At 45.1% G+C, this 20519-nt stretch overlaps 1 protein-coding gene across 1 annotated transcript in view; it reads right to left on the reverse strand.

Annotated features, from left to right (window-relative positions):
• Positions 1 to 8706: 8706 nt before the first annotated feature.
• LOC149329096 (Y+L amino acid transporter 2-like) overlaps positions 8707 to 20519 on the reverse strand; it is a 30023-nt gene continuing 18210 nt past the window's right edge. Inside the window, exons 4-7 of the mRNA XM_089562116.1 lie at positions 19930 to 20187; positions 17626 to 17751; positions 10957 to 11053; positions 8707 to 9481 (exon numbers count right to left, since the gene is read on the reverse strand). Of these exons, the coding sequence (XP_089418242.1) occupies positions 8707 to 9481; positions 10957 to 11053; positions 17626 to 17751; positions 19930 to 20187 (1256 nt within the window). The remainder of the gene's footprint in view (positions 9482 to 10956; positions 11054 to 17625; positions 17752 to 19929; positions 20188 to 20519) is intronic.

Below are 20519 nucleotides of genomic sequence, written 5' to 3' on the forward strand. Positions count from 1 at the left end.
AATTTTCTTAATTCCCTACTGATTCTTAAATTCTCCTGAAAACTCATGATGGTTCTCTTGTCGTTCCGGGGCGACTTTAGACGTAAAATTTCTCAAAAAGGTAGTATTCCCCGCATGGAACATCCCAGAATCTGTCACATATTTACCGTCTAACCCCTCATTCGTAGTTTAATAAGACTTCTTGGTAGGCTTTGTTCTTGTTGTTGAGAAATAACGCGTAGTACTGAAATGTTTTCATTTCCGATACCGACATAAAATCCAATGTAATGTGTCGAAAGGGCCAGACAATGCAGGCTGGAAAGTGCCCTGAACAGTGTTTTATTTATATACCATCGAAGTTTTCAGATGCGTGGTGATTACCGTTGATTAAGCTCAAGTTTCTGAGAGAGCTACGAAAGAGAGAGGCAAAAAAAAATTGGCTTTGATATAAATCTTATGAGAAGCCTTTGTACAGCAGTTGAGAGCTATAAGCGCATGATGCTGTTAGATTGCCCTCATGCACTACGTGTTGCGGATGAGATTGTTTTGTAATGAGACCTTGCAGAGGACTGGCAGATGTTCATGAACAATTGACATCCTGGTCCTCTGCAGAAGAAGTATTATTCTCTTTTAATGCGTCCTTTTACCTGTAGCAGGCTGACATCGGCTCGTGACGATGATAAATTTGTCTTACGTTCAGCAGCAATGCGAAGAATGCTCTTTTTGCAATAGAAACATATGTGCGCTAAATACGAACACTCATCTTCTATGGTACTGCGCAATCGCTTTAGCCCTGCTCTGTGAACTGTTGCCGCAGATCGAGCGAATATCATAGTGACACTTGCGCCGGTGAGGACTGCCACCCGCCCACTGACCTTCCTTAATGACGCATTCAGGAAGCTCGCCTTTTCGTATTGTGTAGCGCGTGTGTTGGAACTGTGGCTCTCGTGCCCCTGTATAGCGACCCAAGAAGAAAAAAAATTGATTTTGAAACTTTCACTTCTCATTGGTTTGCTAAAGTCACTCAGACGGTTTTGTTTTTTCATTTGTGTTTAGTGCCGAGTCAGACCGCATATATTAGTGTGGTTTACTTGCAGTTCACGAGAAACAGATTTTGTTCTAGCTGCAACCTTAGTAGCGTTTACGCTACAAACACGGAGTGTCAGTTCACTTTGCCGAACCCGCTTAGCTTCGTAGTGATTAGGTCAGAAAAACTACCGCATTTTTTCGTAATCAACTACTCGTCCATCTGTATGGAATTACTATATGATATTAATACTTTCTCAGTAATAAATGTTCTAGGATGTCCAATATAGCAATTCCACATATAAGGGAGATCGGTGAGGAGGAAAAACAAACCCGAAACGTCAGGCCCTGTGGCGTCTGACTTTGAAAGCGAAGAAAGTTTGGCGAGTTGTTATTAATCCATGATTCACAACAGTACGAAAAACACGGACAAAACAGACTATGTAAAACAAGCGCTTTTTTATCTAGGGATAGTCTCCCTTGTGTCTGTGTTTGGTGCGCTTGTGTGAATTGCCTCACTTTGCACCTTACGTCCCGAAGGCTGATGACGATTCTGATTCTAGCAAGTTGATTGACTGTGTTAGCAGTCTGGATCGCTCGCAAGACGCAGAAATTAAGTCGTGCTTAATCTGTATTTTTCGGCAAGTTTGTTTCGTCGCACGGCGTAGAAGGACAGAAAAGGCGCGCACGAAAAGGCAGGCACGGAAAGCGCGCATGATATAACTCAAGATTTTGCCGGCGGTATCATGTGTTTTTGGTTAGGTGGCCGCGTAATTTTTTTATGCAATTTCAGTGTACTTCTTCCATTCTTGAGACTCCCCTGTAAGTTAATTTGGTTAGTCCTGAAGGCAAAACGAATAAATAAATACATAAGGTTACAAACTCACGGCAAACGTTTGCTCCGTATGAACGGAGTCTTTTGTTGAAAGAAATTGGAACTTATAGATATACATAGTTAAAACTGGTTGATGGGGGAGTAAAATTCTTTGTAGTGTACAGCAAATGATAGGCAGTAGAGAATCTCTTTGTCTAAAGGTGCGATCCAAAAACGTTATCCTCAAAAATTGCCTGTGTTTTTTTCGTCAAAACAATGTCTTCTGATCCTGCGCGCTTATAGCTTTCAACCTAGGCGGTCATGTAAGCTCATAATGCTTGTGCTTTAAAGGCACTAAGCTCCCTATTCTAGCCCTGTCCATCAAACAATATTCAATCCCCGGCTAGAAAATTGGAAACTTGGGGGTTTATTTTCCTGACGGGACACATAGGCGTCGAGAGACCAGGTAGCGGAGGATCCAGATTTAAAACATCTGGGGATCTTCAACGTGCGCTGATATCGCACAGCACAGGAGCTCTCTTTTTATGATCATCATCATCATCAGCCTGACTACGCCCACTGCAGGGCAAAGGCCTCTCCCATGTCTCTCTAATTAACCCTGTCCTTCGACATCCGCGGCCACCATATTCCCGCAAATTTCTTAATCTCATCCGCCCACCTAATTTTCTGCCGCCCCCTGCTACGTTTGCCTTCTCTTGGAATCCACTCCGTTACCCTTAAGGACCAGCGGTTATCTTGCCTTCGCATTATATGCCTTGCCCAAGCCCACTTCTTCCTCTTGATTTCAACTAGGATATCATTAACGCGCGTTTGTTCCTTCACCCATTTCTCCCGCTTCCGATCTCTTAACATTACACCTATCATTTTTCTTTCCATAGCTCGCTGCGCTGTCCTTAACTTAAGCTGAAGCCTCTTTGTTAGCCTCCACGTTTCTGCCCCATAGGTGAGTACCGGTAAGATACACCTGTTGTATACTTTTCTCTTGAGGGATATTGGTAAACTGCCATTCATGATCTGAGATAACCTGCCATATGCGCTCCACCCAATTCTTATTCTTCTAGTTATTTCCCTCTCATGATCTGAATCAGCTGTCACTACCTGCCCTAAATAAACGAAGACGAAGCTGGCAGTGGCGCGGGACGGAGCGCTCGCGCTAGGCCAGCGGCCATTAAAATCATCTCATAGCCATCGTTCACCACGCCTCATTCTTCGGCTGGCCGCCGCGTTACATTTGGTGGAGGTGCTGGGGTCCTTTCATCGCCATCCTGGTCACGGAGCTTCGGCGTCCTGGGCCTGCCGTGGACGTCGGCTGTGAGTGCCTGGTCAGCGCCGCACGGCCGTGCCCCAGCCCGCCCGACCTGAACCGACCTCGACGCTCACCCCAGCCCCGTCCCCCGCCCAGACCACACGACACGACGACCCGGGACCTGGCGGACCCGGGACCCGACGGACCCAAGACCCCACCGACCCAAGACCCCACTGACCCAAGACCCAAACATGAAGACACCGCCCCCCTGCCCCTGCCGTTCGGTGCGTCCAGGGACCTCGGCCGTCAGCTCCTGGCACCCTCCGGCCCGGATGCTTCGTGGACCGGGACTCATTCTCTCATCTTTCTCATCGTGGCGGCCAGCACTGCACCATCTTCTACATACTGTTCAACCCCACACTCAAGACCATCGCCATTTCGCCGTCTATTCGTCACCGATCGGGACGATCGCTCGGAGGCCCCGGGTAGTGTGACGAAGACGAAGCTGGCAGTGGCGCGGGACGGAGCGCTCGCGCTAGGCCAGCGGCCATTAAAATCATCTCATAGCCATCGTTCACCACGCCTCATTCTTCGGCTGGCCGCCGCGTTACAATATTTTCTTACTACTTCCAGCACCTGGCTACCACCTGCGAACTGCTGTTCCCTTGCTAGGCTGTTGAACATTACTTTGGTTTTCTGCGTGTTAATTCTTAGCCCCACCGTTCTGCTCTTCCTGTCTAACTAATTGATCATGCTTTGCAGTTCATGTCCATGATATCTCTATGGAAATGCTACCGTGGCGGGAATTTAAACCCGCGACGGTGGGATCAGTAGTCGAACGCAAAAGCCACTGATTTACTGGGGTGGGTAGCTCGGAGAGCGAAACGCAAGCTTCTTTCCTTCACTGGTCGCCTCTGCGATTGCCAATGCTATCATTTGCGAGTAATGATTTTGCGACTGTGAGCACCAGGTAATAGAGAAATGAAATGCCATACGACGCGTATAATTCACTTCAAAAGGCAATTAACTTTTCTTTGCAACTGAGGCATCAATCACTTGCGGCAGAGGTAGCCCGTAAAAGCCCTTCAAGTTCAGTAATACTCACATAGAAAGCCATCAATCTACCTTCTATTTATGACCGTGGCGTCACAGGCAGCAGCAAGGCAGGTAAATGAGAGGACCTGATTCGGCCTTATGACGTCCGCCATTATTTACTGCTTCAAGCGGCATCCAGGAATGCACTACTGCCTCTTATGCTTCCTTTTTTTTCGCATCATTTTTTTCGCATCAAGAACAATGGCTTGACAATTTAAGCAACCCTTTGAATCCTTCGGTGCTAAGAACAAATTGGAGAACCAGGAAAAGTGCGCGCACTTAAAAAAAAGACTCTTCGGAGAGAGCAAAAAAGATAAACAGATGAGTGGAGCAGGACGGGTTATGCTGTAGCACTCGGGCAACTGGATTTTCAAGCGAAAATTTTCTGCCCGTTTCAGCAAGCCCGAAACCGCTGTACCATACTGTTACCATGACATTACTGAGGCGCATGCACCGAACTACTAAAATACGTGCAGTTTAGTGTGATAGCTCGGTAACATTGAATGTGCCGGTCACGCCATGCAACTAAGTACTCAGTTTTCCTGTGTTGCTGCTGCCGCAGATTAAGAGTGTTTCAAACGTGATTAATGTGGATATGATTTTCGCAGGTATGTTTGCACCGGAGCACATGCACTATAATGTATGTGCAAGAACACCATGAGCTGCATTGAAAAATAAAACCAAGAAGAGTGGGTATTTCATGCAAGAGGTTCCATGTCTGATTCGCGTTAAACATGCCGCTTTTGCCCGGTCTTGTGGTGCGCACACCGTGATTGGTGGTCACAGACAACTTCGGTGTTCATCTAGTGGAAAAAAAATTCTCGTTTTGGCTGATCTGATCTATCAAGCACATAACAAGGAGGGTGATTGCGAGCATGTCCTTTTTGAGTTTGTTCCATCCGGATAAGTTTTCAGATTTACGTCCCTGGTGATCACAATAAGCCTAAAAATTTTATCTTTATGTTTTTGCAGCGAAAGCTGCTGGAGGAAGTCTGCTAAAGCGGGCACAGTGGCGTGACCACTGAAGTGATAATACGTAACCAGCGCCTCCCATGTGCCCAGCGTTACTTGTGAGGCGAGCGATTGTTATGGTAGCTGTGAGCCTTCTTCATCGTCTTGACCTCCATGCATCATCATCTTTCACTTGTACATACCATCGTCATCTTCTACGCATCTTCTTCTTTCACTTGGACGGATCATCATCATCCCGGGTCTCCGCCGGTGGCTCGTGCCTCGGGTTCGTCGGTAGAATAAACGCCGGACACGGCCGTCTGCCTCAAGCGTCTTGCCGTCTCGGTCTAGCCCGCCTTCACATAGCTCACATTTCCACAAAGTCTTTGCGTCCTGGATTTTTTCACAGCTTATAAGCATTAGCAAATGACAGGCAGCAACGCGGCGATAGGTTCGCGACCACGTGACAATTATCTAACTTAACCTAGCTTAATCGAATCCATATCTTCTATATACGATTACCATGCTATATGTCGAAAATCAAGCAACAATTGGCTGAGCTCCCATGCGCACTTCGGTAAGTGGGCAGCAATAGGCCGAAAATTCTCTGATGGCTGCAGTAGCCCGAGCGGTCCCTTGTCCCGACAGGAATCATTCTCAGCAATCACTATCAAGTCTAGAAGCACCTGCATTAATTCGGACTTTCAAAGCAGAATTATTCAAAGACATCAAACATACAAGCACGCACGCATTCATAATACTGAGTCGCGACGGTGTGCTAGCTAAAACGCAGGCAGATCGCATGGTAGTTGGTCAGTTTGCGGTGGCGTCATGCATGACGTCATCGAAGCGCGCCGCGCAGTGTGACTCGAACCCAGAAAATATTTCGGTATTTTCAAATTAGTCAGAAAAATACCGCGTTGCTCGAACCACTGGCGTATAAAGGGTTTGAACCACATTGAAGTAATACATAAATCTGTCCCAGAGAGGTCAAAAGAGTTTTGGCATGCCCGGAGGTGGAGAAACAAAATAGTGACGTTATAAGTGAAAGCATAGGGACGTCACGCACACATCGACAGAGAAGAGAACAAATGATAACAAACAATAAAGGTGATATTCACCCTTGTTTACAGCTGTCGCTGATTCTCGCGTTACACGCTGGTAACCGTATTCTGAGTGTTTTCATTGTTTGAAAATGCCACGGTGTTCATTTATTCTCCCCAGCTTTTCCTGCCTCTCAAATTCCGTGGATTTCTTTAAAACTATTTCGGTGAAGAGGAGGCGGTCAGCACAAGAGGGAGCTCAGCTGGTATTTTATAGTATGCTGTCCTCATCGCCTTTAGGCTGATAAGCGTTTTCTGAATGGTAAGCAAAACAGGGCTCAACAGAGTAGTTCTCTTGGTCGTTGCCTTTGTACACTCTTGATCTTCAGCCCTAGCCTTCAGGCAACGAGGCATTTCAAATTAGTGAAGCGCCATCATCATCATGTCGACGATCAGGGGATAATGTTCCGGCTAAAGCCTTTACAGAGAGTGAGAACAAGCATTGTTTCCTAGGCACGCTATTGAATACAATGCAGAAAATAAGAGAGAAAAAATGATTGAGAACGCTGAAATGGAAAATGCTCAGGGATAAATCGACTTGTACAAAACCGGAGTTCTGTCTGAAAACACGAGTACAGCTTTCCACTCAAAAGGGATCCATAGAAGCTTTGGTTCTTTTCCCCACCTGAAACTCTGGATGATTTCTCCCTTAAAAAAGATGTGCCTGCGTTGGCCTTGACACCAAAGCAACACCAAGAATACTAATAACTTGAAAGAGCAACGTCGCAAGAAAACAACTACGAGAACAATCTGAGCCTGAGGAGAACTGTATGTACCGTATGCAGTTATGCTTTGTGCGGAGTCGACTGCGGATGACAATTAGCCACGTACTTTAGCACCGACCATTTCATTACGTGCGTTGGTGCCTATACATGTTTCACACCCTATGTGCAAATTGAGCTTGTGTGGCCAACATATATATACTGTCCATTATGCCACAAAATGTTAGGTGGAATGAAAAATGCCAGCGAATTTGCAGCTCATTGCGTGAAACTAAAATATTGGCATTTTTTCGTTCCCATCATAACTCGCTTTAAACTATTCAGCACAATAGTCTGCAGAGGAGGAAGAACGGTTTCAACGTAGCTAATTGCCCTTAATGCATTTGCGACTTCAAACACATTAATGCAACTTGCAATTGCCGTTTGCAATTAATGCAACTTCAAACACATCGTACACGGCAACAAAAGGGCAACGGTGCGTTATTAACAACAGCCCGGAAAGAACACCACTGCCAAGGAGAGAAGAACCAACCCTAATTACGCGTGTAGTAGGCCGTCTTCGTATTTGCATGTCTCTCGAGACAGAGGTTATCTCCGTTTATTCATACCTATGAAGCTACCTATACGCACAGATACTTAGATTCAGAGTGTTTTAAAGAAACAGCACTGAACCTCTTTTTGTGCTTGCTTAAAAATGTCTTTTCTCTCATTAACCTGATGTAGATCATCTGTGCCCTGACCTGGATTTGAGGCCGTCATAACTACTGAAACTTCTAGTGCAGAAGCACACGCCACGATAACGCGGCTGGGATTGTAATATTTTTATTCCTTTCAATTTTTTCGGTACGCGGCACTCAACGCGTGCTTTTGCGTCGGCACACGTGCAAAACTAGCGTACTTTTTAGAGATTTTTGTTGCACAGAATTAAAGAGTGCGACCGACCCAGATATGTTCAACAGAACAGTCGAGCAGCGAACGAACACTTGTAAAAAACACAGCTGGCACTTAACGGCAAGCTCTAGGGAAATTCGCGGTATGCCATAAACATTTCAAGCTGCAGAGCGGTATGACGGTACGCTGGGGTTTTGAAATTGAAATTGCCCACCACAGTACAGAAACAGCTCCGACGAACTGCGATTAAATGTTGGCAGGAAATAATTTCCACAAGTCTGTAGTTCTGTTTCCATCAGCGAATTGCCTGTTTAGTCCCCCCTTCATCACACAGTGCGTGATGTGCTCGCCCTACCGCATGATGGGGATGGCATGTTGCTTCAAATTCGCTGATGTATGGGCGCATTTAGCAAATATGCAGTATCGTTGCTGGCAAAAATTAGGAATAGGAAAACTATAAACTCCCGGTGGAGTGTTTGAACAAATGTTTGTCGCACAAACGTCGTGTTTTTTTCCGCAAATTTCTTGTTGCTACGTATAAATAAAGCTAGAACTAAATCGAAGTGCAGGCGTCTGTGCAGCTCTTGACACAGCCGAGTTCTTCCATTCTGCTTGCGAGCGTGCGAAAGCAATCCGATTGGTTCCGGTGAATGTTGGCTGCCTTCGCCTGAAAGTCTAACATGTTGTTACATTTGTATGCTATTACACTGGTAGGCGAATTTTTGATCGTATTCATAATTCTGCCCTTCAGTGAAGTTTCGCACAGTTTACGTCTCCCCTACATTTTCCTTTCTTCAAAGGAAACCAAATCCCTTTGTATATAAAGCGCCAAAGACTACGAAAGTTACGCATGACCTGTCAAGAATGTCCACGCTCCATTTTATTGAAAGGGGCGCATGGTACGGACAGAAAAAGCTTCTGCAAACAGCTGAATGCAAAGACTGCAGCGTTCGTCCTACCCAACGCCCTGAAGACTCCGAACGCAGGCATTCCGAGCAAGCAGAAGCCTAACGTCACTAAATACTCGATCACTTCTCTGCCTTCCAAGAGCGGAGTGACAGTAAGCAAACTCAGTATTCCAACGTTGATGATAATGAGAAACGTCGGTACTCTGAACGTCCTGGAAGTGTCCTGAACGTGCGAACGCCACTTGAGCATTGCGAACATCGTCAAGGCGTTCATGAACGATATGACACCCACGAATCCTTTGGCGAGGAATTCGACCGATCCTGTGAGGGTGAAGAGTATGGCGAGACAAGTCCGGCATATTATGGCGACCACAGGCAGGGAAGAACTGGTGGTGATCAGGGAAAACATCTCGGGCAGATGCTTGTTGCGAGCCGTGGCTAGGAGCAACCGACTGCCGGTGAGGCAGGCGGAGCACATGGTTCCAAAGGTGCAGATGCAGACGATGACGGGCACCAGGATGGCGCCTGCAGCTCCCCAAGTTGGTCGGGCAAATGTGAAGGCCGTCGCCTCCGAGCTCGTCAGGCTACGTGGGTCTAAGACGATGAAGTACGCCATGTTCGTGAAGACATGAAGAGAGGTAACCAGGAAAAGACCACCCAGGAGTGATCTCGGGATTATCCGGCCGGGATTAGACATCTCTTCAGCCATGCAGCAAATCGGGGTACTGTAAGTGACAAGAATGTAGAAACGGCTTACTAATAAAGAAATTGCCTGCGGTTTAGCATTCATAAGCACGAAATATTGTGCGAAAGCTTGTTTTGGAGTTGAAAACCCCCGCCACGTACCTGAAAGCGCGATTGAGGTGTCCAGTCACCGATTGAGCGGGATATTTGCATTTCCTTACCTTTCGTGACTTTTGCACACAGACAAAAGTTAATGAAGGAGACGACTTGCAATGCAGAGCGTGAGAGCATAGCAGTTATTAAGCCTGAGGACATCATCATCACCATCAGTTCAACACGAGGCGTGATCGGCTGCGGTGACAGATTGTGCTCTCGTGCAGGAGCCAGAGGAGCTGTCCTGTTCGGGCCGCCACGGGTTCGAATCTCAGTCGCGGTAATATTTATGTCACTTCTGCAGGTATGTGACAGGCTTCACACATGCCTCACTTTCTTCCGCATTGCTAGTGAAACTATGCTTTCGCAATAAAAATGACTGAAATTGAATCTAAATTGAGTGCAGCCCACTTGTAGCGGCTGCACTTACAACGAACGCTTGCTTATTGCGAAACTGCGAACCATGATGGAGCTGTCATAAAAATATGCATTCTGGCAGCGGCGCACTATCTCATATAAAAAGAAACACCCGGCCGTACCATTCGACTACAGGGAAACAGGAGGCGCCGGAAACCCGCCACCGCGCCTAACAGTCTCCCGTTTCCTGCAAGCGCGAATACCGAAAGGCGTCCGCTAGCACCCATGACAACGCTGCCCTTGTGTCTGGAAAGAATATGGCGACCCAAAGAAGCAATGAAAAATGCTGTACTCGTCCAATGCAGTCGAAATTTTATTCTTTTCCTGTATGCTTCTGTACAACTGCTCGCCTTGGGAGGCAACACCTGCTGTGGCGTTGAGCGCAGCAGTATTCGTGCTATTCGACGATGTACCCCTGGGCATAAGTTTACAGGAAAGATGGGTACGACCTATTCGTTGAGTGGCGTGTTCAGTTCGACCATGACATGGCGAAAAAAAAGGTCATGCTCGGCCTTGGCAGCTGCCTGACACGCCACATGTTGTTCTTACTTGACGGCGGTGACGATTTTCTCTTTGCACTGAATGCAACATGGAAGCTTCAGCCACTTGACATAGGCATCACGCACATGCTGAATGTGCCTTTTTGAAGGCGCGTTTTGCAGCGTGGGCAAAAATCAGCTGAGAGACAAGGTGCCCACATCCCTGTTCTGAACGGAACTGAGTGCGAAGCGCACAACGAACTGCTTCCACGAGGCAGAGTTTATGGGCCCAGGATCGACGCAGGAAGCTCTCGAACTCCGCGTGAACCAACACGCGTGTATTTTAGTCGACTAGAGCTAAGGCTTCGAATCTACAAAAAAAACGATGTCTGATTGTGCGATGCGAGCCAGGCCGGCAGAAATGAAACATATGAACAACTTAAAAATTAGCAGAGCAGTGATTTTACCTTCCAGCCCCGGTGAACATAGCCACAGAAAGCGCTTGCAGTGTCCTCCCGGGCGTTGTGTCACCCTTGAAAGAAAATCTATCAAATGGAAATGGCGCTGAAAAAAAAAATCGCATCAAGTCAGCCATTTAATCACCAGATAGAGGCAGTGCTTGGTGCTCTTGTGGCTGAACTTCACTCTAGTCGTTTAAAATACAGTTTCCTGGTCAAAAACATCCTCATTTTTATTCAGCTCATGTATTTGTCCTATAATAACTACCTCTAACGAAAAAAAACAGCGGAAGGGCGCAGACACAGAGAGGGACACAGGATGACGCTGAACTTGCAACTGATTTATTCCCAGGACGCACACCAATAAATACCCTCGAACAAAGTAACTGCGAATAAATCAGTTGTTGATCCAGCGTCGTCCGGTGTCCCTCTCAGTTCTGCGTCCTTCCGCTGTTTTTTTTTTCATTAGAACCATGCACCAACTGGCCCAGCTCTCTACCCTACTGAATAACTACTTCTCTTGTGTACTATGAGGCAATAATGAGATTGTGCAAAGCCTTTAAAGCTTTACCGCCTTTACCGGTAACTTTAAAGCTGCGCGTGTTCTAATGAATTGATACTAGGTTCCTTTTTTCCAGGCAGGCCGAACTCTGTGAATCGTTGGACCAGTATTTCAAATGGAAAGAAAGGTTTAGTTAAAGGCACATTTCCTTCACTTAGAAATCAAAGCGGCATCTACATATTCAATTTTGCCACTTCTGCGAATGCTTTAGAGCTATCTCTTTTTGCACACTTAAAACTCACAGCGTGCAATAGAAGAAAAGACAAGACGCACGACGCGTCTGAGCGCTAACAAGTAGAAAGGCCCAATGCACAAGAAATGCACTTCGGAAGTGATTACATTTTGGCATACCGTTAATTCGGGCGTAAAAAACCAGAGCGCACAAAACCAGAATAGATGAAAGAGAGGACACGAACAAGGCTATTTTCGAGTCCTTTGTCCCTGTCCCCTTCTTTTTGTGTGCTTGTCCGTGTCCTGTCCCTTGTATCGTCTCTTTGAGAGGTTTGTTTTTTTTTCTTAATATGAATCTCGACATGGTAGTGCGTATACTCTTCATGCGGTCATGCAGTACAATTTTGAGGACTTCTTGCGAAATGTGCACTGAACTGCACTGAAATACTGAGAAGCCCGTCTAGGTGGAGATTTCTTTTGTGCGTGTTTCGATTACTGCTCCATGGACTAGCGCCACCTCAGGTATCGTATAAAAACGGGAATTGGGAATATTAATAAGGACTTCCATTCAGCGTTCACTTTAACTTTCAATAAAAATATCGTACGCTTCTCTTTTTCCCTGTCGGTAGCGTTCATGTGCTTTCGCTGCAACTCTTCAGCGCACAAAACAAATAGCTCGCTTCTCTTTATTGAATTCAAGAAACAGCTTAACATTTTCAGCACGAAGCTTCAGTCACATAGTAAAGCAAAGTAAAAAGACAATTTTTTCCCGATCGTCATGGATCAAATCACTATTAGGCACTTATAGAAGCTAGCTAGATGCCTGGCATGTATGGCACTTCCACAACCTTTTGCCAGTATTCTCTATGTCATCGCCAGTTGTTTTAGTTGATCTAAAATAGGCGGCCTCTTAGGCTTCTTTATTTAATATGAACACACCTCTGTTAACCTTTGCGATCTTGCAGCACAAGTGTAACGGAAACTTGCGGAAATAAAGCAATCACAATAAAAACTTAGAAAGATCAAGTCTGTACGGCACATATAGAAGTTAGAACTCACTTGTTGTGGATGCTGTTGTTAAATACGCCTGTACCCAAGTGTCTGCACGCCCTCATGTAACTGCTTTCAAAAAGGTGTAATAAAAATGAAACTACTTTTTTATGTATTTGAGGAGAAGGGAGGTTTGAATGTGCACTTTTATCTTATTAGAATCATGCCGATTTTTACGTCCAAGTGGAGGCCCAAGACGCAAAATTGTAGGATGATGTGAACTGAGCCAAAAGTTTACTTTGTAGGCCCTAATAAACTATTTATTAAGCATGAAATGCTTTTAGCTCCCGTTGTCGGCAGTGTGGTGACGTCACGCCGAGACCGAGAGCCATCATCCGGGCTCTGAAACGAGAACATCCGGGCACCGCACGAGGCTTAACGAGATTTGTTGTTGTTGTTGTTGCTGTTGTGACTGAGAGAAGGATGAAAAGGAAATTGCACGGGCCTGCTACTGGCTCGAGCCAAGCCACCACCGCTGCCACGTGCAGATAGAGGAGAGTTAAAAGATCAGAGGAAGGAGAGAGAGGAAAGGAAAGACGCGCGTCGCAGCAACAACTGCGTCCGCCGGAGCGGACGCCGCTCAAAAAACAGATAAGCGGCCGAAGCCGCGCTCGCCGAAGCGAGAACTGTTGTTGTTGTTGTTGTGACTGAGAGAAGGATGAAAAGGAAATTGCACGGGCCTGCTACTGGCTCCCTAACCAGAACTAGCCAGAACCAGGAGGGCTTAGAGAGTCTCGTTAGTTCGGAAGCGAGAACTAACGAGACTCTCTAAGCCCTCCTACGCGACCGGCATGCAAGCGCCGGTTGGTCTCCAAACGAGTCAAAAAATAACTGCTGCCAGTGCCTTCTCAATGTTTATCAAGATATCAGTCGAGCTGTGTGTTTGATAATGTACGGAATTATAATTTCCGATTTCTAATAACGCGTGCAAAAAGCACATAAATGCCACGATACACTTCGTTGTCATACGTGATCTCTTAGGGGCTTCGCGCATCGAAGCAAAGCCGCGCAGGCGCACAGGGGCCAACAGGGGCCCGGTGGAGAAGCGCTGCGTTCAAAGGGCAAGGCATCGCGCCGAACGGGTGGTGGCGTTCCTCCCTTCCTTTACGGTGCGGTTCGGGTGTCCACCGAGATGGCAGAGAATTACTGCGCCATTTCCTTTCCTCAAAAAACCTTGCGTTCAAATGGCAAGGCATCGCGCTGAACGGGTGGTGGCGTTCCTCCCTTCCTGTACGGTGCGGTTCGGGTGTCCACCGAGATGACATTAGGCCCGTAAACATTTCATGCTTACTCTACTCTCGGTTACGGGAGAGGCAGAGATTTTTTTTTTAATTTTTACTCTAGGCGATTGGATATCGCTACTAACAACACTATCTTAGGCACTGATAATTGTTTTAGTAAAGTTTTTCTGGTTCTAACGTATCTTTAACTGTTCATCAGTTTTAGTACCAGAGAATGAAATGCATCTTATGCGAGAAAGCCCTCTACTTTTCTCATTGAAGGGAGATACAAACTGGCACTGCAGTTCACCTGATTTGGTCGACGGCGGCTTTGATGTCCCAATTGATACAAGCAGTTCGTTTGATTATCTAAAACTTCTTGCTTAACTTTCCTTGAAATTTCCAGATTCTTGCGCGCGTTTTATTGCATCGACAGTTCCTGCATGTGGTCGCCTTTGTTGAGCTTTCCCTTAGTCGTAGTAACAGCACTATAAGTATGTGACGGTTTTTTTGCGCATGAAATATCATGTATAGAACATTAGGTACCCCATCCCCCTGACAAATGTGAATAGCATATTGCGGTGTTCACTTAATCCTACACGCTGTGGGGAAAGCTAACACACAGCTGGAAGATAAAGCACCAAAAGCCAAAACACAAGCAAGAAACGATGGTGGTCGCGTTGCATGTCCTAACGTCTCTTGTCTCTGTGACGCCTTTTTGTTTTATTGCTTGATCTTTTCAAGTCTCATTCACTTCTTCGCGGAAAAAATTTTATCAGATGTGGCCATTTATCCAAGATACGCTTCGAATTCGCTCGGGTCAGCTGTAAGAACCTGCGTCACCTGGAATCACTTTCCCCACAATATTCCTGTAATTACTGATACTGCTGCATTTCGTAACGCTGTTATTAATTTTATATAGGTATGTGTCTATAACATTGTTCTAATTTTTTAGGTGCTGTCTCTTTTTGTGCTTTGGTTTTTGCAATGCTGCCTTTTGTTAATGCTGTTATTGTTTTTATACCAGTGTGGGCTGTAACTATATTAAATTTTTTTTAGCTACTGCTTTAGTCTTCTGTACTTGTATGTTATTCCCACTCCCCTCTGTAACGCCTAATGGCCCTGAGAGCAACTAAATAAATGAAATGACTAAATGAGTAGTATGTGGGCTTGGGAGGGGCTATAATTGAAGGGGAGGAGCAGGTACAGCGCTGGTCTCTATTTAGTTTCTCTTGTTTTTATTTTTTGCTTTATCGATTTTTATTTACTGTATTCGTTCTCATATTTCCGCTGGCACAAAGTACCCTATTATAGATCATCCTAGAAGGGTGAGTCAGGCGGACGAATGAACGTCTTTCTTCTTTACACGACATTAATTAATTTCAAATCAAACGGTTTTATTCTTGAGAATAAAAAGAACGTGCATACCAGTATATGGTAAAAAGACAATTTTTAACGGCAATCAAATTAATGTTTTTTTTTTTTACGTTGTTCATTGCACGTCATGCCTCGCCTAGAGGGACAGTTTGGTACAATGGCCAGTAATATGCTGCATGACGTTAACAGAACATCTCTTCCTTTCACTAGGAAAGTGTCAGTTTTGGGACGTGTTCTGCTGCGTAACTGTGGAAAACTTGTGCATTTTACGTGCATTGTTCGACAGTGTTATTTTAATCCTTGCTTTTATGCGAGAATCATGGCAGCCAAAGGGCAGGAATTTTCCAAATGGTGCTCTTTGCTGTGCACAGCTGCACCAAGTATTTCAATCAGCCGTGACCTATGACAGAAATTTTTCATCATGACTACCTAAAGCGTAATGATAAAAGAGACAATGTTTAAGGTGGCCGCGAATTGAAATAGCCGAAAATTGTCCAAAAAACTTTTTTTATAACTTTATCCGCTTGTATGCAGCGTTTTTCGTGCTGCCCCAAAGTTTCATTGTTCGAATTGTTCTTGAAGTACTAGAGAAAATTGTTTCCTGGACTTAGAAGAGTTGTTTTGTAAGCCAGTTGGTGATCCAATACTTCAAGAAATGCTTCGGCGCGGCAGACAAGGACGAAACGTAGAAAAAAAAAATCCTTTCATTCCATGTGCAGTAGGCGTGATCTACAAAATCAAGTTCACTTGTGGTTAGTTTTATGTTGGACAAACCGGCAGGTGCATAATTGACAGACTAAGAGGACACTCGAACTCTGTCAAGAACAGCACTGGGGAGCACCTGCCGGCGCACTGCAAAGAATGCGGCTGTTTCCCGCTCTTCAGCGGTACAGTTATTTTAGGCCGCAGAAAAGACCAGCTTCGAAGAGAAATTTTTGAAGCAGCAGTAATTCCTCGTTCGGAGACAAACACATGCGTGTGCAATCCATCTGTGACGCTTCTCAAGAGAGAATTAGAATTTCTGTCAAAACGATTAGATTTTGGGCATCACGATGTTTGGGCATCACGAGATTTTGGGCATTCGCTTGTGTCACACGTGCCATGGGTGCTAATCATTTTGTACCTAGTGCTCCCTTCACTGCATGTTATCTTTTTCCTTTTTTTTCTTTTTGTCCTTGATGAGTGCAAAGCATATATTTGTTACGCGGGTTTCAATAAAATCATTTTTTAGTAAATGGCGCTCTGTGGTGTGTTTTCTACGTTTCGTCCTTGTCTGCCGCGCCGAAGCATTTCTTGAAGTGTTTCGTGGACCGCGGTTACAGCGCATAGCGGGGACACGCTCAAACAACGGCGTGTTTCTTTTTTTACGGTTTTCTGCCCAGGGCCCCACCTTGCGAAGCAGATTTCTTGGCGGCTATGCTACCTGCTTTGACTCCGTTTGTTTTGTTGTAGTCAAATGGTTATAGTGCAGTCAGACATTTCTGGTTTTCATACATTGCTAATTCTAAATTTCCTGTAAGAAATTCTTGTTGCACTCTGTGTATGCCCTTCAACACGGCATCGGGAAAATTGAAATCCAAAGTTGGTGCCTTCCGATAAAAACTATATGGTTTATGGTTTATGTGGTTTAACGTCCCAAAGCGACTGTGGCTATGAGAGACGCCGTAGTGGAGGGCTCCGGAAATTTCGACCACCTGGGGTTCTTTAACGTGCACTGACATCGCACAGTACACGGGCCTCGAGAATTTCTCCCCCAAAGAAAATCTAGCCGCCGCAGCCGGGATCGAACCCGCGTCTTTTGGGTCAGCAGCCGAGCACCATAACCGCTGAGCCACCGCGGCGGCGATAAAAAAAAACTGTAATACCCCCACTCGTAGCGCGCCTGTAAGAAAGAAATCAATGTATAACCAACATGCTGCCACATTTTCTTAATTCCGCATCTTTTTCCAAGATTCAGACTAAAAATGCATATTAGAGAATAATTATCCTTATATACTAGTGGAAGTCTAAGACTACTCATCAAATTATTTCTAACTGGCTCAGAAATTTTACACAAATATATCGTGAAATGAAAAAACTGCTGAAAGCCACGTTTCTCCTAACGAATCCAGTTTCAGGCCTCGTTCATTCGGAATGTGGTCGGTGTTTTCGTTTGTCCATGCCGCGTGTTACATATAGCCCAGCAATAAATGACTATGAAAAAGCGTGCAAGTTAAGTACGGTGAAAACTCGAATATTTCGATTTTGAATTTCTGTTGAATCTCGTGCGTGCTAGAAGGCCCAACAGATGTTACTTACCTCGAATGCTCCATAGGATGCCGGTGATAATTATTGAAAACAGAACTCCAAGTTTCACGATAAACAAATAGTTCTGCACCTTCATAGACGCCTTCAGGGAGAATGTATTAACAACAGCTGAGAGTTCTGAAACCAAAAAGCGCATATTAGTTAATGGGCCTCGATACTTACTTCCTCTGCATTTCCATGAGGGCATTCCACTTGAGTATGTATTTCAATATACCTTGTTACATAGTGTCTACATTCTAGAAGACGTTTGCGCGGAACATACATACATAAAACATACAAGTTTTATTCTCCACAAAGAAGTGGAAGGAGGCGGAGGGAAAAGCCGTACATTTGCGGCTTGAAAAATCCTCCGCCCCCTTACAGTGTATACAGCAGCAGAGTGGGGCAATAAACAGTCGAACAATAAACAGTCGAACAATAAACAATTGAACATAAGGATAGATCTGTGCGTTCATTCACACAAAAAAAGAAAAGTATGAGTAGCAAAATATTTGTACATATTTGGAAGAGACATATTGGATACATCAGCGGCTTCTTTTTCTGCAGCATTCAATAATCGCGGAAGATTATACCGGAGTGTTTGTTGTCCATAGGCAGTGCGACATTTTGGAATTTTCCATCGTTCTGGAGTTCTGGTGCTGTAGGTGGGATAATTGGGCCTTAATTCTGCCATTTCAGCAAAAACTGTACTCTTTCGTTGGACGCTTAAACGGTACTGCCTGCATAATTTGTATTCGTATATATTTTTTACTTTTAATAAATTAAGCGAAGCAAAGATATGTGAAGAAGGTGCTGTGTATTCAACGTTTTCAATTATTCGTACTATTTTTTTCTGTAGCCTTTCAAGCTTCAACAGATTAGTTTTCGTTGTTGTTCCCCAAACTAAATGAGAGTAGTTTAGGTGGGAGACAAAGAGAGCGTTATAGACCATTAGTTTAACTTTTTTTGGAAGAGTATAGCGGTTGCGATTTAAAAATTCCAGTTATGCAGCTCAGTTTGCTGATTATACTATTTACATGATTATTCCATTGTAAAGTTGAATTAAAATATACCCCTAACACCTTGACAGTATCTACCACATCAATGGCTGCGGATCTAAACATTACGGTTCCTTGTAACGTTTGTAATGTTTCTAGTTGTCACTTTTGGCATATACTCGTACGTCTAATGTAACAAAAAACTACAGTGAGTGAATACTTTCTGGAGAGAACTACTTTAAAAAATACATTTCTGTGTACGTGGTCCCTCATATCGATATTTGGGCAAAGTTATTCGTGCACAATAAAATAACGGAGGTGGTATTTAAGCTCCGCCGTAAGAGTATGAGGCCTTTGCTAATGGGTTAATGCCTATATATGCAGAATTTGGTATTCTCACTTAACATCCTTAGATCTCTTGGAGTGCTCAAACAAATACTGGCGCAGTGGTGCAGTGGCTAAGCGATGCGCCATTGCCCTGCGATGGCAGGAGCCGCCACTGATGGGTTGCTCTGGGTTGATCCTGGGTTGATCAACCTGGGTTGATCCAGGTTGCTCTTCCCAGCAACCGCTTGGAACCAATTATCAATTTATCTACCGCCTGCCACGATGGGCAGTTTGCTCACAATCCAGTTGGCAGGTTGTGTCCTTGTATCATTCTATCCTTTTGCCACATTGATGAAGCTCTTGTCTGAACTTCAGCCTCACCCTTGGCTTGGGCGAGGAGTCTCGCCTCCACATCCACCGGTATTACGCGGTGAAACAACAAACATCTCCTGTTAATTACCGTGTTTTCCCCTCGTACGCCATCAAAGATCGCTTTCGACACACAGAAGATGTTTTTCAGTTCTCAAACATCAAGCCGTACTCCATCGCCCCTCGTCGCTTTCAACCGGAGCCATTGTTGTCGCTTCTGTGCCGGCGGGGAATTAGTGTGAGCGGTGGTCGCGAACTTTGACTTATATTATCTGTACCAGCCATCGTCATTATTGCACATCTTTGTTTTAGGAAGCGGGATCTCTCTGCCGCATCTTTCTCGAAAGAGAAGCGGTAGCTCGCAATGTTATTGCCCACCAACTGAACTTCAACACGCATGAAAATCACAAACTGCATTTTTCTCCCAAAACTCACTGCACAAATTGGATGCTATAAAAATCCAACATTCAATGTGCATGTGAAAGACAAACTGAGCTTTGTGCTGGGTACGTGCTGCATCAGCTGCTTATGCGCCATGAAATTCAACAGACCCCCCCTCCCAAAGTTTCTACATAAACATCATCTTTAAGAACAGTCCCTGCCCTTTAGCGTGAAAGCTTACCGATTATCGCCATGGTCACCAGCATAGTCACCGCATATGGCGGCGTAAGACTACCGTAGACCACGCTCAGGCAGTAACTCGTGAATGTCAGGGCGTGGAGGGCTGCACCCATGGGATCCGCCACGAGAAAGCACCAGGCGTAAAGGGAACAAATCATGTCCCCCATAATTCCCATAGACCTAAAGCAGACTTTCATGTAATCGTACGGTCCGCCGGCAGAAGGCATGGTCGTTCCCAGTTCGGCATTGCACAGTCCGTCTGGAATGTTCAAAATAAAGCTACATGCAGAGTCACGAAAACCATACAATTTTAATGAATAACACCCGGCTCGTGCGGGGAGTGTAGTGACATCATAAAACTGATGCATGCCGTGACATGCCGTAGACAAAGTGTAAATAGGCTGTTAATATAGGGTCCTTTACTAGCGCCAAATTGATAGTATCTGTGCGAGACCTTGTACAGTTTATTAGAATATTCAGTGCACCATTTGAACGGACAAACAGGGAGAGATATATACAGCGCCTACGCTGCCAGAAACTATAATTAAAGAAAGAAGAGCAGGTAATATATGCATCGATTCAGTGCTAATT

The sequence above is a fragment of the Amblyomma mixtum genome, chromosome 9, assembly GCF_055824585.1.
Source record: "Amblyomma mixtum isolate Tamu chromosome 9, ASM5582458v1, whole genome shotgun sequence".
In the NCBI taxonomy this organism is placed as follows: Eukaryota; Metazoa; Arthropoda; class Arachnida; order Ixodida; family Ixodidae; genus Amblyomma; species Amblyomma mixtum.